The sequence below is a fragment of the Chiroxiphia lanceolata genome, chromosome 7, assembly GCF_009829145.1.
Source record: "Chiroxiphia lanceolata isolate bChiLan1 chromosome 7, bChiLan1.pri, whole genome shotgun sequence".
Taxonomy (NCBI): Eukaryota; Metazoa; Chordata; class Aves; order Passeriformes; family Pipridae; genus Chiroxiphia; species Chiroxiphia lanceolata.
The window spans coordinates 4,856,676-4,877,111 of record NC_045643.1 but is presented as its reverse complement, the minus strand read 5'-3'; the positions used below and the strand labels follow the sequence as shown (position 1 = coordinate 4,877,111).

Sequence of the window (20,436 nt, the reverse complement as noted above, 5' to 3'; positions counted from 1 at the left end):
TTTTAAAGGTGTGGAGGCTGGTAAAGCAGAAAAGAGACAGAGAAGAGGAGGGCTGTGGTTTCATGCTGTGACAGTGCAGCTGCAGTGCTTTACCCTGCAGGTGGAGAGGTTCCACTAGCAGGGAAATAAAGCAGCTGGAAGAAAAGAGCAAACCAACAATCTGCTCTGTGTCCTCACGTACAGTTGCTGCACAACACCAAAACTGCCAACTGGAACTAAAATAGGTGGACGTACTTAAAATGGGGACTAAGGGGAAAAAGTGTGCCCTGTGTTATCTGGAATTTGAGACCAGTCTCAAAATAAGTAGTTTTTACTTTGGGTGCCACCATGCCACTGTTGGGAATTCTCTCCCACCACTTTCTGAAGATTCATGAAGAAAACAAAATCTCTTTCTAAACTTTCCATCAATAAGGGCAATGCTAAACCTCTGGGGGTGGGTGGTGACAGCAACTGGATTCCTAAGCTCGGACAACTCCAAAAGGGTTTAGTCAAACCATGGTATCATCATTCTATCAGCTCGATGTCATGCATGACCAGCCAGAATTTCTTAACAAAAGTGTGCCCAGGCACAAGCTAGGATCAGCACTGCCTGCCTATGAGTTTCCTTTTGGCCTTTGGGAGGTTGGTACAGACCTATGAATCTAAAGAATAATAATACAGCCCATAGTATCACACAGAGTAATTTCCTAGAATAAACAACAGCTCGGTGGGGCTGAGGCCCAAGGCAGGGATTTGCCTCTGGAGTAGCTCATACAAAAATCACAGAAAAAGTTTATTATTATCATTGTGCTCCACAAGAGTCACAGTAACCCACAGCAGTGCATAGCACTGCCCAGGGCCCAACTTACTCATCCATAGCCCCATTTAAAAAAAACCCAACTGGGTTGCCTTGGAGTACCATAAGGATGGATTTCAGTGGGAAGTGGCTGAATAACCCTCACAGCTCTGGAATGGCTGACCAGCTTTATTTGGGGGTGCAGAAACAGAGTAGCACGAGGAAGGCTGCAAAGAAGGTGAAAAGGGATTGTGGGGTTTGTTGTTGCACCCTTCCCCAGAAGGAAACCGAGTAAGGAACTGCTTCCAGATGCCTGGCATTAATTTATTGCTTTGCTGTTTTTTCCTTTACACAATGTCTGTTTTTCCCTCTTCTCTCCTTGTTTTTCTCTTATGGGAGTCAGATAAACAGCAACAGATTTAAGAAGCAAGAGCTGGCTGAGATGCTCTGATTTCCAGCTCCTCTGGTAGAACTGCACACTAGCAAAACTTCATGACTTAAAATATAGAAATATATGTATTTCAAATTTAAGCTGGAGCAACTATGTTACTAAATAAAAATATGACCTTATTAAAAAAATAAAACTGAAATTTGAAGCCTTCTTTGCAACAGTAAGAAACACAAAGGGTTTGGCAAAGATGAACACGCTGCAGCCCAGGCACTCCTGAGTGCATTCATTAGCATCAGTTCTATCCTCAAGTGCAATAGTCTCCCTCTAGGGACATGAAACACCCTGCTATACCCATCTCAGCAGCTTACCTCTGTGAGCAGGATGTGTCAGAGGAGGCAGAGGGAGGATGAAAGCCCAGCTCAAACCATGCAGCATCTACTCCAGCCTGGGGCAGAATTCAGCAGATCAACAGATCTGTATTTACGTTTCTAGGAGGAAAGATACTAAGTAGATAGTGTGGAAGCGTTTAACTTCGTAGTCTATGAGCTGCTGAGAAATCAATCTGTGTCTAAAACAAACAAGAGTATGTATTTTCAGGAGGGAATGGCTTCAAACTGACAGAGAGTAGGTTTAGACTAGACATGGAGAAGAAATTCTCCCCTGTGACGGTGGTGAGACTCTGGCACAGGTTGCCCAGAGAAGCTGTGGTTGTCCCACCCCTGGAAATGTTCAAGGCCAGATTCGATGGACTGAGCAGATCCGAGCAACCTGGTCTAGTGGAAGGTGTCCCTGTCCATGACAGTAGGCTGGAAGGAGATGATCTTTAAGGGTCCTTTCAACCCAAGCTGTTCTATGATTCCATGAAATTCAGAAAAGAAAAATCGGAGCAAAGATCTGGAAAAAATGCAGAACACGTGTCATTTTTCCTTGTGTAGCAACTCTGCCGAAGATGCAGGGCCCATGTGTGCAGGAACATTTGTATTTTAGATACCATAAACCCCACTGGCACAGTAGGGAACAGCCTATGTTAGGCTGTAAGCTTTAGGTGACATTATAATAAAAATCACCTTTCTCCTTTCAGTTTGCATGTTCTGCCAGACCCTTGAGATCACTGACCTGCAACAGTGTTCAGAGAAGGTGCAAGTTCACCCCATGCTTGGGGGACTTCCCATTGTCTTCCCAGTTCAGGTTGCCCAAGGGCCCAGTGGGCTGTTGTTTATAAACCAGGGACTGTTGTTTATGGTCTGCTCCTGCCCATTCCAACTGAAAAAAGGTGCAAGTGTGACCATATCTACTCAGGCTGTTCCTAAGAATAAAAATAGCTGAGATAAAAATACTTCTTTAGAACAGGTTTTTGTTTTCCTGAACCTTTCTTTAGCAATCTCAGGATTACATATGACTTAATTTGCTCGTATACACTGCCTTAGAAAAACAAACACAAAACCACAAACTGAAAACAACCAAGCAACTCACCGAAAACAAAACCCTAAAATACTTCTTACATGGCTGTTACTAAAAACATAAAATCACTGACTGTATTACAGAGTCATAAAAATGGGATTTATTGTACATTTCCTGTTCCAGCCAGGGTCTTGTTTCAGCTCCCTCAGGTACAAAAAACACAGGAGACTATTCTTTATTTTAATAATCTTTCAAACTTCTCCATGGAAGTAGCAAGGAAGAAGAAAAGGTTCTTTTAATACAGTCTTTCAGACTGCAATTTTTGGGGCTGTTTTTATTAGACAGCTCATTATTAACTGTCCCCTGCCCTCGGGGTCTGTATGCCTCCTAGAATAATTTTTTTCATATTAATAGTTCCTCACATTACCTGTCTTCTTGAAGTCCAAGCAAAAAAAGAAAAACATATTTGCCCAGTGTTTTGCATCCATCTTATGGGTAAAATTAATAGTATGGCTAGGAAAATATGCTGCTTTATCTTTAAATATCAAGAAACCTAACTAACATGCATTTCAAAGACAAAATTACGCCAATTCTGTTCAATATTGCATATTACAGGCTTTCAGTCTGTGCACACAGAAACACATACGTCTCCCATAGCAGTCTCATTTTGCAGGCTGATTTTGTTTGCTGCTTGGGATTTTTCCCAGATTTTTGTGGCCATGCCAGGGTTTACAGCTCCTCAATACTGAAGTTTGCTACCTGCAATGCTGATTTTCCATCTGGACATTGCAATGTGGATCAGTGTTCCCGCATATTTATTGAAAGTGGTATGTGCTTCTTGGAGCACTCGGCCATTCTGAGGGCACCTAGAGTAGAAGACACAACGCTGAACTTCCTGGCGTGTCTTTGCCACCCTCCCTGAATCCTCCCAGCTCACTTTCAGTGCAATATATTGTGCAAACCTGAGCCGAGAGATTCCAGTGGAGGAGAAGCGTTGCTCTTCCTTGTTTAGCTGGAATTACAATGCCCACAGCTCTCCTGACTCCGTGGTTTAGCAAGCATCAAGTACAGCAATGGATAGAACTTCTTTTCCTTTGGGACAGCACATCTTAAATTTGGAGGCAGTAAAGGCACAGTTAGTTGGGCAGTACCCAGGGTCATGGACGTAGGACTGGGAAAGCATTTGCCCGTGTTTCAGAGCGAAGTAGCTCCATTTTCACTTAATTCCCCTGTTCCTCATAGGTCTGTGTTTATACACCAATTCCCCTGGGGCAAAGACAAAGAATGATTACAGTCACTTAACTGTACTGACTGAGATGTAATTAGTGTCCTGAAGGCAGTTCTTGCTCTTGCTTAGGTGGGGGGACCTGCTGCTGCATGGGAGGCGACACCGGGGAGGATGCTCAGCTGCTTTGCTTCCCAGCAGACAGTTTTTTCCTTTTTTTTGTTTAAACTCTTGTTCACGAGTTTATGACACCTGAGATAGCCTCTGTGGTAGCATTATGTATAGATATTTTAGATATTCCATTTCAATGCGTTCAGTTCATTATTCCAACGTGACAAACTGTTGTACCCTATTATGATGCCCATGCATGTAACAGAAAATACATCCTTCCCTCCCACCCCGGCCCAGCATCCACTGAGCCCTCTCCAAGCTACAATTACCTCCAGATGGAGTGTTTAAAAAAAAAAAACCAAAAAACAAACAACCCTGCAAAATTCTATAATGCCCTATACATTACGCAGCATTTCTAGTCTGATCACTGCAGAAATAATTTGAGAGGTATGGTTTAAAGGCCATAATCACTCAGAATTTAATTCTGTTAAACCATAAATTTACTATTTCAGATTTACAACCTCTCTGGTTGCATGGCCAGAGCCTGCCTCTTATTAGCAGCGTCCAGCAGCATTAAGCACCGAATCCCACTCGTGCCTAAAAATAAGCCTTGCACAAACAGCTGAGTTTTGCAGTCCCAGCCTAATATCGCCAGGTGTTGAAACTCAGACTCACCGCTTGTTTCAGGGGGAGCTCATTTGGTTTGATGCGCCCCAGGATAAAGTATTACCTATAAGTAGAAGCCAAACCAGTTTCTGTGTATTTTTATCGTGTTTTTAGCCGTTACCGGTGGGATCACAAAGGGCTCTGTATGGAAACCTCACACCAAATGTAGGAGAAGAAACACTGCCTTTCCTGACAGCTTCTGCTGACACACCTGCAGAGTCACGCAAGCAGCAGATGCTCTAAAAAGTTGAAAACTATGAAACTGTAAGAACAATTTCACGTTAAGGAGCCCACCCAGACACACAGAAGTTTTTAACTCTCCCAGGGGAAGGTTCCTAGCTGCCTCACGGGAACGCCTCGCTCGCCCTTCGCTCCCTCAGACTTGGACAGAGGGAGCACACACGGCCACTTTCCACAGGGGTAGCTCCTGGGTGCTTATTTTTAAACTTCACAACTCAGCTCCTCATCTCATTTCTGATTTATTGAAAAGATTTAAAATGGGGCAGAGTTGCTGAGGCTGCAGCTGCTGCTGTGACTTTGTGAGGGTGTTCCATGCTTTGCCACTTTATTTTTACTTCCATGAGAGATATCAATAAGGGGAGAAATAGGTATAGAAAGATACTCAAAAATTAAGGAAGAGCTGGTGGTCTATAAGTATAAATCCACAAATTAGTTAAGTGTGAAGCCATTAGACATTAATAACCCACAGCCTAAAGTAGATCTTGTTCTTCTTTCAGCCCTTTGCAGCAGTCCACAGCATTCAGTATGTCCAGTGATTTACAGGACCTTCAAAGTATGCACCAGGCCATACTAAGGCTCTTCCCTCCCCCCTAAAACATGATTTGGGGAATATTTTGGGAACTTGAGGACTTTCAGATCATAGTTCTTCATCCCACACACACTTCAGTTGTGGCAGAATAAAATTTATGCCCAGGACATTAACATGCTTATCTCTCTCCAGTTGTATTCTCATGATATTAAGTATTTACTTTTAACTAAGAAATAAAAAAAAAAAAAAAAAGTTAAAAAATAGGGTGAGGGGGTTGAGAACTAAATGCTTAAAGTTGCTTTACCTCTACTCAACAACCTTCTATAGCTCAAGTGAAACAGGAAAAAGCTAGTGGCATTTTCCCAGGAAATATTTATAGGTTTTAAGTGTGGCCATTTCGCTGTCCCTCCCCTTGTATTGCTTTCACATAAAACTAACCTCCCAACAAGCTTTTCTCAGGCTAGGGCATGTTGTTTGGGTTTTTTTCCCCCACATTTATAGACTGTTCCTACAACAACGCTGCTTTTTTCCCCTCCCTGACGCTAAAGGCTTGCTTACTAAAATTGGAAACACATATCCTTTTTTAGCAATGTAGCTCACAAGCATACATACAAATATTTGCCAGTTTAACTGGGCAGGAATAAACCTGATCAAGGTTTTCTGACTTAGAAAGGCTTGTGAATTTTCCCTGCTCACCAAGGATTAATGAAATACTCAATGAACCTGTCCTCTGTTCGCAGGGCTGTCAGTCACCACGCTGGAATCATTAGAATACAAGTTTAGAAAAAGTTATTTTCCAGTACCATGGGATTTTTTACTGGGAGCTTTCCTTAGGGAGAAGGCATTGCCTGCATTGCATCCCAGCTCCAATGCTTTTGCAAACTACTCATGTTCTCACAGCCCCATCCCGCTTGACTCAAGGTTTTAAAATGGCCCTCAGTGGTTATCACTGCCTTTAATTTCACTCTCCCCTGCACTCTGGGGTCACTGAGTCCTTAACAGCATGTACACCTAGCAGCTGGAGTCCAGGGACCTCAGTGTTACACCAGAGGCTATGCCCTTACTCGCAGTTCTCTGTCCCCACCTCCTACCTGCAAAATTACGACACCGATACACAACTTCTCTTCTTTACCACTTGGATCTTCTGCCAGCAACTGGGATTTTGAGAAGCTCTGATGTTGGTTTAAAATGCTCCAAGATCCTCCTTGAGAGGCATCTGATACCTATGGCAAATGTGCTAAGCGTCAGCTCCGCCAACAAAATCCACTGCCACCAGCTGAAGAGACATTTAAAACAAATGAACTCTGATTCCACACACTCCTTAGCAAAGGGCTGTGACCACTTTCAACCAGTGCCTGCCCCACCATGGATTAGCCAGCGAACAATTAGTATTATACGATAAAATTCAGATACATTTTAACTGTCTTTTTGCTGGTTTCCTCTGAGCTTTTACTTGATAAAAGTTAAAATATTTTCTTACCACTCAATCAAAAATTGGTACGGAAATAGCAGTGCAATTATTCCCTTAATAAAGTTACCTCTAAAGGAAGTACCACAGGCTCAGCCCTCTGATTTGTTATCCAAAATAAAAAACTGCTGAGATGAACATTTTCACTTAACTGATCACTCAGCATCATTCCTGACATCTTCCACTTTAGACATACATGGTACTAAATCTAAACATCACACACCAGTACCTCTAGTGTTTCATAACAGGCACGAGAGAGTTGGTCCTATCCAGTTCTGCTGACTCGGTCTTGGCAAACATGCTCATAGTAAGACACCTCGAAGTTTTACACTTGCAAGGATCCTTTATTTACAAATGATCCCAAAGCCGGGTAAGTTTGCTTCACATGGAGTGTGGAATAAAGAAGACACTTCAGGTGAAATTTTTAAATGCAATTCTGAAGTCTCTGAGAGATAATACAGATTTAACCCACAAAGTATCAAATGACTTCAGAGTCACAAAATGGAATCAGAGTCACTGAGCAATGTCCTTCCAATATTCTCTGAGCACTCTGTCACAAGCACTTTCCTCTCTTACCTCCCTTTTCTCTTCAGTCCTCTTCTGTATCACCATAATTAGTATAATCTTAATTTACAGTGCATTCGTTGTTTTACTTCTCTTTCTTTCATGTGACTATGCAAGGAATGGTTTCATTGTTGCTGAGTTCGTGTCCTTGCTGTTGTTAAAAAGACAATTGACTTTCTATTAGGAAATAATCCTGCTCTTGCCAAACACAAGACTTCTGTTTTCTGCACTGGCTGCCCACCGAGGTTCCCTCAAATTTAGCCAGACTCAAAGGCAAGGGCAGGGAGCACAAGAAGAGTTTGCAGGTAACCTGAAATAAAGCCTTTTCCATATTCCCATTGCAACCTGAAGTGAGTCCTGACAAGACATGACAGTATGTGGTTAGTGGACAATGAACTGGATTTATGACCATTAGTGTTTAAAACACTCAGCTGTAACAGCTTTGCAGCTCACACCTGGACTCACAGGTGCCAGTCTATTTTTTTTATTATTTACCTTTGTTTTTGTGAGAAGGCATTTTGTAAGATTACTATGATCATGAGCAAGGCAATAGCCTGGAAGCCTACACAAGAAACTATTCAAACACCGTCACTTCACGTGAGGCTCAACATACGCTTTTCATTCTGATTTTAATCCTCACAGTTTCTCTTCCTGAATTACGTAAGACACACTGACACTATATCCAGTGAACAGGTCGTTTTGACCCAGCAGTGCTAGAAAAAGCATGACTAATAGCAAATGAATACGTTTTTGGATACAGGTCAGGGGGACATTTTGATTTTGTTATGAGTTGGTACAAATATTTACAGACTTTGTAACATGACAAATAGCAAAAAGTGTACAAGGACTGGTCAATTCAAGCAAAAAAACTTCTGCCATTTCAGGGGAAGATTTACCTTCACCATAAAGATGATTTAAAAATTCTACTTAAAGAAAGATATAGGAAGAACTCTATAATTTTTGAAAATGGTTATTTGACAACACTGAAAGCAGTGGTTCTCATCCATGAAACCCAATCAAATGTGTGTAGCTGCCATTTAAATTACCTTGCTTAGCACTGCCAGCCATGTCCACGTTTCAGGGTTAGCCTCAGGCCTTGGAATAGTCACAAGGATTGAAATGGAAGGAATTTTCCTGTATTCTTTCAGTCCTTAATTTATCAGCCTAGTTTAGTAGAGAATACGACTGCATTAAATTACTTCTATAGTATCTATAGTATCCAAAATGCATTACAGCATTAAAAGACACCTGAATTAGAATGTGAGAAAAATTTGAAGCTTGTGTCTAAAAAAAACCTTTTACTGATTCAACAGGTTAATTTGCTACACCTAACAACCGAGCTTTGAGTTTGATTCAGCTCGAGGGAACAATTCACCAATAAAATGTTACAGCATTAGTTCAGACATACCCAAACTTACAGAATTTATAAGTTACTGGTAAATAATAGAAGGTTCACTCTTCAGTATGAATCACAATGCTGAATCCCAGGACCAGGGAAACTTTTGGCAAAAATGCAGTTTGGACACAAGGCATATTTACTTATGGTCCAGAATTCTTGAATCTGGAATGAATAAGCTCTGAAGTCATACAAGCCCACGATGACCTGCTGGAGAAGGCTCATATCTGTCCTCAAATCACCAGCCTTGTTTCAAAATTTTCTGGGGAGAAAGAATGCCATTCTCCAGTGCATCAAAACTAGTATAGTCCAAGCATCAAGTTTGGTTACCAATTCCTTTTCCTATATAGAAAACAAATTGCTACAGCAAAAAAAGGTTTAAAAAGAGCCCTTTTTTTCAATGGTAATCTTTTGTCTTGACAGACATCTTTTTTAATTATAAAAATAGTTTTCTGGGCAGCAACAGGACATTCTTCTTCCACACTCTAACAGGGCAGAGAGCCCTCCCCCACAGATTAGACATTTGATCCAAACTGACTCCATATGGGAATAGCTCAGCTCAGCTGTCTGTGCTCCAGGCTCCAGGAATTACAAACACATCTGGAAATGCACAAAAGGCCACCTGAGATGACTTGACATACAATGGCAACAGCTGAACTTACTAAGCTGTGGACATGGTGTTGCAAGCTCCAGAGGGAGAATTCCTACTCTACCTTCTTCCCCAACAAACTTAGCTTACCGGGCTTATGGCAGTTTGTGCAGTGCATGAACACAGCTTGCCTTGAGGACTGTGCTTGATGTGCTCTGCCTTCCACAAGCAGGCTGAACCCTAAATAGCGCTGCAATACCTCAGCTGAAACCAGAAACAACAGAAATGCAGCAGGAACCAAGTAAGGACACCCTCCCACCCCAACTCAAACACGGATGAGTCCATGATTCTCCCCCAACTCTCCTGTTCTTCCATTTGGTTCTGAGCTTGCCCAGCTTCCTGAAGGAAGGGCAGTTGAAAAGGCATCACCTCAGAGATCTGTATGCCAGACACCACATATATGTAAAGGGTCCCACAGAAACTACTGAGTTTGAAAGGCTCATGACTAAATCTAATCCAGTTGTGTCAGAAGCAGCTTCTTGCAGAGACACTGTCCTCATCACCTATTAGTCAGTGATTACCTGTGTTCTAGGCTTGGTTCTGTAACACCTCAAACAGTGGAAAGCCGACAGGGATCCAAGGTAAACAGACACATACAATCACTCTGCACTTAAAAAGATTAAAGACACAAAATAGATTATTTCTTAAACTCGAATTTTTCAAGAGTCCATCTTGAAAATAGGCATTGTTTTTCCACAAAAGGCTACATTACAATCAAAATCTTAATTGAAATCAGGACATTTGAATGTATTAGATTATAAATACTACAGAATAGAACTCCTAAGTCTTGCATTCAACCTAATTTCTTTATGAACAAACTTATTCATTATGCTACTAAATTATCAATTTAAAAACAGTTCCATGGTTATAACATAAAATGCATAATTAGGAAAAATATAGATGTACTGTCTTACTTCCTTAGGACAATTTTATTCCAGTACTTTTTTCCTCTGGACAGAGGAAGCTATTGTAACTGAGCACACAACAGCTCTTTCATAATAGAAAAAGTTACCAGCATGCACAGAAGTTGCACCAAGAACAGGGGCTCTATACAATGTCCAGAGCCTGTTGAGGAACACACAGCTTTTATATGCTGGGGATTACAGAGCACAACCATCTGGTCAGCTTTCAGGCTAAATGAGCCCACACTATCCTGCAGGCCAATTTGCACGACTGATAAAAAAAAAAGGCCTATTATACATCTGTCTCAGTCATGCCTGATGATACGGTGTTAGCAACACTCGCCTGTTCCAGGATTATTTCGAGTTTTATACTTTAACAATACACATTCCTATGGGTACAACCGGCATCACTAAGGACTGTATAAATGGTGCTCTCACTTCATTGTGTAAAAGTAAGATTTAAAGGATAATGGCACTAAACTGACACTTTTTACATTGTTTTTAATTCCTTCTTCCAACTTTTTACAAGATTCACTATCGCAGAAGCCAAAAGGTAAAGGATTAAAAGAAGTCTTCACATAAAAGCTCTAAGGATTGATATTTAATGAACTGTGAGATGTAAATCACTGCATAACAGCACATCTTAAGCTTAAAATACTAGGATAACATTTATATTAAAAATAATTCACCTACGGATAATACAGTCTAGTGTTTATTGTATGTTATGGAAGGTACACTTGAATTTCAAAAATTTAAAACATATAAAAAGTGGTTAAGGACTAACATGTTATCAACATGTGATAAATGTGTAAGAATGTTTATTATACAGCAGGGTACAATGGTAGTGTTAATGCCAACAGGGCACCACAGAAGTTAGTTTAAAAAAAATTTCCACTATGCTTTATACAAACACCACCACTTGCTGTTGTTTAAGAGTATCGGGAGAGGATCTCTGTCTGTAGGATAAGCAGTCCTAAAACATTTTTAATGTTAGATAGTGTCATAGTACGTAGATCGGTGAAGGTTTCAAAATAAAACTAGAAATGCTGTAATTACTTCACAGAAATGCACATCCAATATTTGTTTTCAATAAGAACAATAGGTACAAGATTATAACTCTCCCTATATGAAATAATTTACACACAGATGAAAGCTACACTATCTAAAATAATCACTAAATACATTTTTCTTCTGGGAAATAAACAAGCAATTTTTGTTTTGCATGATCAATATCAAAAAACATATAGCAGAAGTAGTATTTTTAAAACATAACTGATGCTCTGAAGTTAAAAAAAAAAAAAAGGAAGAAATGAGAAAAAAGATTTTCCATGAATGTGCAACCTAAAATCAACCAAGCTTATATCGTAGTACAACCATATTAAGAAACCACTGATCAGGAATACAACTTTATGGAAAAAGTTTATAATTCACAAAAACTGTTCATCAGGCCATAAAGTAAAATAGCTCCACAGTTTACAGATCAAACTGAGGCCACATAGATGCGCGCGTGCTATGTCCTATCTCCAGTGAGTAGATACTTAGGCAGAGGATGTGACACTTTGTTTGTAGACAGCATGGTATGCATTTCTCAGCAAGACGTAAGGGAAACAAGACTCCAAGAGATCCATTGTCAGGAATGGAGACTCCTGCACAATCTGAAAAATACCAGAAACACAAGGTTTTGCAGAACACCTTTTACTGCCTGCTGCTGATAATCTATTCTGAAGTAGATACTTCTGGCCTGCAGTAACCACCTACATGTTTCAAGGCAGAAATAAATAGCACAAAGTTTAAAATGTAGGGGAGAAACACTGCTATAAATTCACCACTTCTAAAAGCTTTCCTATATATGCAGTCATCTTCCAAAAGATACAGAATACTGAAAGGAAACCTCTGAACGCTGGTTCTTTAATGTGAAATTTCATTTTAGTGTTGTATGTACTAAGTGAACAGTGACAGTGATCTGAACAACACAATACAATGTTTTAGGCAACAAAGGACAACGGCAAAAATGTGTATATGTGTTTGGAGGAACGAAAAAAAATCCTGAACCTTGAAATGCCAGGAAGAAGGACACTAAAAATGATTTCCACTGGTCTGGGAGCTGCAATGCCCAAGGTGACACCCAAAAACCCCTGGCTGAATGATGCAACATGAAGCCTATTCCTTCAGTTAGTAGCACAAACAGAACACACAAATGCTCACCATGTCTAGTAGTAGGTAAACAGATTCTCTGTTTCTTGTAGTAGTTTTGTCCGTCTCCTGACCAATCTTCAGCAGACTGGATGATGCAAGCTACGTAAAACGAGTATTTCAAAGCAATAAATAAAACAATACATTGATGGGCTTCTGCTATTTTGTTACACACAGACAAGGGACTCTAAGCTGTACTAATAATGACCAAGGAGAGTAATCCTGAGCACAGGAACCACTGGGCTTTAGCCTCAGTGAGCCATATTTGTCTATTCCTAGTAGTGATATGTGCTATTTCAACACAAAAGGCAAATTAATTTATTGCAGAGAATTTTTAATTGTAATCATTGGTTAACAATTATAAAGTCTACTGAAATTAATGACAGAACTTCCACGGGATCGAGGTCTGACTCCTCTGTCCTTTCCAATATATGTATTTCCAATTGCATATTTCCAATATACATATTGACTCACTGCATTTTTGTAAGATAAAAAGTGATTGAAGTTTTAACTGCTTGAAATTGTACCCATTTTGATACAGAAGGAAAAGCTAAATTTTACTGCCTAAGCATTAAAGAAATGTCATCCTAACTGTAAATTAATAATATTTCATCAAACCACGAGCAACCTATTTTCCTAGTTTTAGAAGACATCCCAGAAACTTCTAACATGCACTTAGGTATTTACAACCTCAGGATCACAGAAACCAGTAAAATACTTGATTTACAGATGCCTTGATACTTCATGTTTTCATGCCTTACAGAAATTTGAAAAAAAAAACAAACCCTTCCCACTTTCAGATGTACAATCATCATTTATGCCCTCACACCACGAACTGGCAATGTGCCTAAACCACATGTTTACCAGAAATGGATTTAAATTAGAGCACTAAGTTTAAAAATCTAAATCAATATTCCTCTTGAACAAATTCTGTCATGAATCAATTTGTAATGTGAAGGCAGTATACACACTTCAAAAGATACTTGGTACGTACTCATCAGCATCAAACAGCCTCCTAAGTTCCTTCCATATTTAATTAACTTGGATAGGAAAGCAGATCATCTCCAGCACTACATTTTTAACTCGAGAGAAATGTGAATTTCTTTCAGACTAACAGTAAGTGATACATAAAAGGTGCTAGAAAAGAAAGATTAACAAAATATCTAACTATCAAGTCATGGTCTGTGCAGTAAAAGCAGCGGTCTGAAAGCAGTCCACGAACAGTAAAAAAATGCAAACCTCATACCAAAAGTGTTTTTATCTCACGAAACTATACTGGTTTCCTTCACTTGTCAAATGTATGCAACTTGATACAACCATTTCTCTTTAATCTTTCATAGTCAGTAGTTGCATTAGACAAGGTCAATGGCCATAAGGTTTCTTCCTGTTTTACAAAATGCAGTGAATTTCCAGAAGTGAAAAATTCTTTTAATTAAAAAAAAAAAAAAAGAAAAAAAGAAAAATTGTTTCTGTGAACTTCTGGTTACAGAAAGTTACCTAAAATAAGGAGGGAAGGGTTATTGTTTCCCCATTTCAGCGCCAAACAAACAAACAAAAAAAAATCAAGAACCATTCAAAATCAGTCGCAATTTTTAAAAATTTAAGTGAAGCTGCTGGTTTAGCCTCTAGTTTCCTTCAAGTATTGGCTAATTAAGAGCCACTTTAAAAATTCAATGTCTGCTCAAGCAGCACACCAAAATGTATTTAAAACACATCGCCATCACCTGAGGGCTTTTGATTTTTTTCTAAGTATCACTAAGGATTTCAGCAGCTTTCATCTTCAACCTACACTGAAGCATAAAAAAATTGTTCTTCCCAACTAGCTCTGTTACGTGCTGCTACCTGGCAGTTCATGTTTAAGAAGGGCAGGCACATCAAAAGGGACAGCACAAGAGCCATTCTGGAGTTTATTTTGCTTTTTCAAAGAAGGTAACTGAAGTGCCTAACTTCATGGGAAAAGTCTGCTAGACAGAATCTTGATTTCATATGCACTGCACATTTCTTTTTCCAGTCATGGGCCATGCAATGTGAGAGATGGTATGTGCTAAAATACTAAAGACTATACTGAAAAAAAAATTATGACACCTGTACTGATTTGCTCCTGTTGCTTTCCAACATCACACATAGCTGACTATAAAGAATTACTGCTCAATTTAATCTGTGTATAGACCTGTATTAACATGCTTCTCTCTTGTGCAACAAAAGCAGATTTCTATGAAATCAGCTGCATTGCATCCCAAATCAACAGCACATTTTAACAATTAGAAATAAAGTTATACATACAGCCAAAAATTCTTTAAGACGGTCTTCAATGCTTCCCTTGTGGATGGTAAATAAAGCTGCAGCAATCTGGTTGATAGCTTTTGCCAAGCAGTGAATGTTGTTGCAATGCCCTGAACAAAAACATAGGCAAAGTACCTTAGCAGCCTGTTTGAAAATGACAGTATTCCTTGGAAAACATCACCAAAGAGACTTGTCACAACGGAAGAAGAACACTTTGCATCTTACGCAGAGGGAGCAAAGCACTCTTGCACACTGAACTTGCCACCAGAAGCACTGATCTCCCTTCCAAATGGTCACAACAACCTGACAAAGATCCTCCTGGCTTTCAGAAAAAAGGGAAAGGAATATATTGGAAGTTTATCTGGTTTCCTACAAAAGAGTATTAACACTTGACTGGGCTAAAAGACAGATGCAAGCAGGACTTTTTCAAGCTGATTGACCATTTCTTTCCCTCCTCTGCGTAAATGAAGTCCTCATGCCCAGACAGTATTCTCCCAAGAGGTCTAAAGGTACTCAAGAGCAAAACTGTTGAATTACTAATTGCCATACATAACATCTTGCCTAAAATTCACCCAGGCTTCAGAGCCCTGGAAGGTGATTACATGACACCAGTTTTCAAAGAGAGCAGATGAACTGCTCCTCAGTAAGCCTGGAGTCTCTTCTAGAGGCAAATTAAGTCAAATCTACAACAAAATTAACAGACATTTGGGCAAGTATCTTGGGGAAATGCTAGCATATGAGAAGGAGTGGTCTTTGAAGGGGTTAACAAGTACTCAAGCATGCAAACACTGCTGACTCTTACCAATTCTTTTTGACCATTGTTGAGCACTGAGCTAATTTTTTCATTCAGTCATTTATCATAACTCCAATTTTCATGCTTGAATAGCGAGGTCAGCTGGACCCCATCACTCCACATGAGAAAAATCCATTTTTCCCCATGCATATCACTATGAAATTACTTCAAATTAATTGTATCTGTCATTTCATTACCCAATTTACTCAGTATTGTAATAACTCTCTGCAGCTTTTCACTCCTCTAATACCCTCAATAACTTTACATGATACAAAAATTTTCTCATCCCACTCTTCAGCCCCCCATTCAGGTTGGTATATGGATATGCTGACTGGTAGGTCCCGGTGAAGATCCCTGTGGATCTCCGCCAGCAGGCCCCAAAAATTGATACTCTTACTCTTATTTTTATGTGAACATTAGTCAAGAACATCTGTTCTGCTTAATTCTGATTTAAATTCGTATTTGTTTTTGAAGAGACTAGTTTGGTTTCTTTTTTTTAAGTGACTTCATGTCTCTGGCTGTAGAAAAAGCATCAGCCAGGGAATTCAGAAGAGGAACTGTTGTCTTCCAACCTGCAACAGGTTTCAAGTATTTAGAAAAGGCTATGGCTCTTGCAGACTAGTGTTCTACACCAGCCTCTAGTTGCCAAATTAGCCCTCTAGCCTGGTATTTGATTAGCAGTTCAGATTCCTTACTGGGAACAAAAGTAAAAGTCTGTTAGTGTTTGAGCCTTTATCTGGAACTAGTGGAAGAAACAGACTTGATCTTGAAGAAGGCTGAGGGAATGCAGACAATGCTACAGCTGTCCAAGCACTGTCTGTATTTGGGAGATATCTCTTGCCAGATTAGAAACCTGAAACTCCTTCAAATCTGTGACTTGTTGATGGATAAATTCAGGATTTGTCCCAGGAATTTGCTTCATAAAAAGCAGCATTTATTAAGTTCACATTCTGGAAATAGCATTTATATTGTTTCAAGCCAGATGTTTTACAATAAGAGTAGAACACAAGAAAAAAAGTAGTATTATGCAAGGAAGGCAGGAATGACAAGGTCTATTCTGTTTGTTCAGTTATTTTTGTAGAGTGAACATTTTTTATATGTATTCCTTTTGCCAGACTCTTTTCCTCTCAATAAAAGAACCCACTCAGTAAAGAATTATGCAACACAGATGCCACGTCTCACAAAATCAGTACCAACTCCTAATACAGGCTTATTTGAGTTCTAGATAGAACTTCTCCCCAGTCAACACTTTCTTTCATGCCATCTTATTAACTAGACTTACTTTAAGAACTCACAAGGCTTCTCCTGACTTCACGTTAAGAGTTATTTAATGTAAATGAGACCATGTAAACTAGAATATTTAAGCTACATGGTACAAAACAAGCAGAATATAAGAATGATCTGTTGTTTCAGCCTGCTAAGAACCTGAAGAAAAAGAATGCAAAGATCAGTAGAAATACTATGGGAGTGCAGATAACATGAAACAACTCTGCAGGTTACAGATTGTTCTTCCCACTCATAGGGAAAAGCTGTTAACTTGAAAACTTGTAACTTTTCAAATCAGTGTTCAAGTTCTGCTCATTTCACCAGATTTATCCAATTTTTTCACAACTGGAAAAGGCTACACTGTCTTTTTAAAATGAAACTAGAGTTAACAGATCCCTAATCTCTCAAAACTGAACAGAAGGCTGATTAACCCCATTTAAAACAACAATCTTGGGTCTCTCAAAAAATGTGATTTGCATACCACACTAGGTGATACAGAAAACTTTCAGAATTTTTGGTATTTTCCTGCTACTTTAAACTTTCAGAAGTCAGTTTACACTTTGTGAGTTACAATTTTGAGCAGATTAAAAATAATGCAACTTGAAAAAAATAATTGGAGAAAACATGTTGTACCCAGTAAATGGATGCAGAATAAACATGGTCTTTTGTGTGAGTCAGGCTACACATCACAAAGGAAATAGCTTGGACATCTGAAAGGTGATTTTTATATGTGTTGGAACAGTTTGTCAGTGTTTTTTAAACTTAATTTTGTCAGCGTGAGAACTTTTTTTGTGGATTGTATGCAAAGAATTTCCTTGAGGCAAAGATTATTTTTTTAAATAAGAAAGTTGAACTACTGTGTAGGAAATTTGTTCACAGTTTACACCTTCCAGATTCTGTTTCCAAAACCTTATGCTTGGTCATACGAACAGCATATTAAATATAGAAAAGACACCTTTTAAGACTGGCCCAAAGCCAATGTAAACATTATAGTCTAAGTGTGATGTTTCAATAGAGACTATATTATTACATAATAAGTCTCACACTAATTAATGCGGAATCTGTGCTCCAGCAATTCCACATGTTAGGACAACATTGCCCCCTACAGTATCTAAACTGTTCTGAAAATTTCAAGCACAAAACTGCTTTTTTATAGAAAGTTATGTCAAACAAGAGTTTAAGTAAACGCTATTTAAACTACTTTCAGAAGAACTTGCCTAGATTAGGGCTAACTGATCTTTAAATTTTGGTTACTATAAAATGTAATTAAATATTCAAAGCAAATGTATTCAAGATACTACCAGGACTATCGTGAAGAGAGCATTCACAGCAAATATTGAGATGACTCTCAATACAGACTCCACATTACCTTCGATGGCAGGGCTGTACTGAGACATCACATTACTCGCCAAAGTCGGCAAGGAGACAGCCACGAAGACCATGAGAAGGCAAGCAATTTTATATTCTTCTTCTGGACTTATGTTTTCTAAAACCAAAAATAACGAAGTTCTTTCATTAAAAGAAGTAATCTTGAAATATTTCCTTTTGACTGCAGGTAGATTAGAATGCAAAATGTTCAACCAAACCGAAATTTGTACCCAAAACCAAAAAAATGTTTGTACTGCGAGAGGATGAATATGATGTCAGTCTTGCCAAAAGACACAGGGTGGAGCTGCAAAATGTCCAGTCTGATATCTATGAGAACAAAGGGAAGCCAGTGCCACCCCCTCACTTTTAACTATTTAGTTACTAAGACTTTATCATGCTGAGCAGAATAGTCATCTTTTCATGCTGATGTAAACCCAGTTATTGCTCAGAGGTGAGGAGGGCTTTTCTTGCACTCTCCCTTTGGTAAATGAACAGAGAGTGACAGTGAACTCACCTCAAATCCCACAAAACCTTGTGCTTTCAAAAATAGCAGCATCGTCACACATTAGTGTAAGATTAATTTAAATAAAGTCAACCATTGGTGACACAAGAACTTGTCTCTATGCAAGCTGAATTACTAAAAGCAAAATATTTCAAACTGCAAAGTTAAGCATCAAAATACAAGATCATAAACAGTCATGAAGAACATACAGACATTCCCTCTCTTGTTCACCCAGCTTAAACATTTCACCGCAATAAAAATAAACCATTTAAAATGCCCTTTTTGATACCAGGTATCTTACAAAGATATACTTCTGTATATACATTATATACTTTCTGCATACATATAACAACACCTTGGGTTGTGGGTTTTTTGAGGTGCACAAAGAAATTGTGCTTGACACTGAAGTTCAAATACTGAAATGCCCCTCAGAATTATCTGTATTTTCCTCCTAAAATAACTACTATTAAAGCAAGAAAAAACAACTTAGCATGTAAAATAGTCATGATCTGATTATAACAGTAAATATCCATAACACACAGAGGAAAAAAAGCAATTAAATGCTCAGTAAGGAAGATACGGAAAAAAGCTGAAGACTGTCAAAAAGCATTTAGGAGTCTTAATTCATGTCTTTGAACATGCCAGAATAAACAAAACTGAAAAGTTTGGACAGCAGTGCCTTAAAGTAAATAAGAGGAAGCACTATACATGTTAGAGCGTTAACATGTTTATTTTCCCATGTTTTTCCCTTGCAAGCTCCATGTTAACACTTGTATAACACACTGGTAACAGTGTTGTGAGATTCACGCAGCACATTCAGCTGACATTTCAACTCCTAACACTTCCTTAGGTGACAGGTTTGTTACAGATCTGTGTCACAGAACTGATCTGTAGCTGTTCACAAGACAGTCCTATTGTCATTGTATGACAGGAGTTTTCACCATTAAACTCCTTCAGCATCTGTCCCTTATCCTTTTCTAGGCCAACAAGTCAATTCATGTGTCTTTGAAAAGCTTCTCAAGCTAACGATCAGCAGGCAGCAGGCACAAATAATTCATGCTCTTATGCCATTTATGAAGTTCATTGAAGGAACACAAAGGCCTCAAGATACACAAGTTTCCTCCTAGCACTGTAAACACTTCTATGCCTGGGTACATTTACTTTTTCTGCTCCATCACTTTTTTTTTTAACATTTGTCCTTTTTTAATTGGAACTTCTTACCTGATTTTTGGGAAGACAGTGCTACAACCAAGGCAGGATCAATCTCACAGGGCAATCCAGCAGCTGATGACAGTTCATATACATTCATTGCCACCTGAGGCAAGAACAAAGACAACACTGAATGCTTTTGTGTAAAGATGATGAAGCACAGTTTTGCTGTCATGTTTAAAATGTTCATATTAAAGTTTAGGGCACTAAGGAATTTCAGAGATTTGGCAAAAATAAGATAGAGACTCTAGATTTTGTTTGTTTCTAACCTACACTGAGCAGCTGGGTCAGTACTTTGTGCACCAGATTGTAATTTCTGTGTGTCAAGACAAACAAAGCCTGTATACTTTCCTACATTACCTCCAAAGAAAACACCCTGACTTCCAATTAGCTCTTTCTACATCTTTCTTTAATGTTCAAAAGAAACTAACATATTTTCTCTACCAGATCTAAAGCATCAGCTCACATCTGCAAATAAAGCATTTTTAAACAAAAGCGAAAAGTC

At 38.9% G+C, this 20,436-nt stretch overlaps 1 protein-coding gene across 4 annotated transcripts in view; it reads right to left on the bottom strand.

Annotated features, from left to right (window-relative positions):
• Nucleotides 1-10,804: 10,804 nt before the first annotated feature.
• NCKAP1 (NCK associated protein 1) overlaps nt 10,805-20,436 on the bottom strand; it is a 60,872-nt gene continuing 51,240 nt past the window's right edge. For 3 of the 4 annotated variants that reach the window (XM_032693817.1, XM_032693816.1, XM_032693819.1), the window contains 5 exons: nt 19,944-20,037; nt 18,222-18,338; nt 14,794-14,903; nt 12,523-12,612; nt 10,805-11,972 (listed from right to left, as the gene is read on the bottom strand). In XM_032693817.1, the coding sequence (XP_032549708.1) occupies nt 11,856-11,972; nt 12,523-12,612; nt 14,794-14,903; nt 18,222-18,338; nt 19,944-20,037 (528 nt within the window). In that variant the 3' untranslated portion in view covers nt 10,805-11,855. The remainder of the gene's footprint in view (nt 11,973-12,522; nt 12,613-14,793; nt 14,904-18,221; nt 18,339-19,943; nt 20,038-20,436) is intronic. The other variant, XM_032693818.1, reaches the window with a different exon arrangement.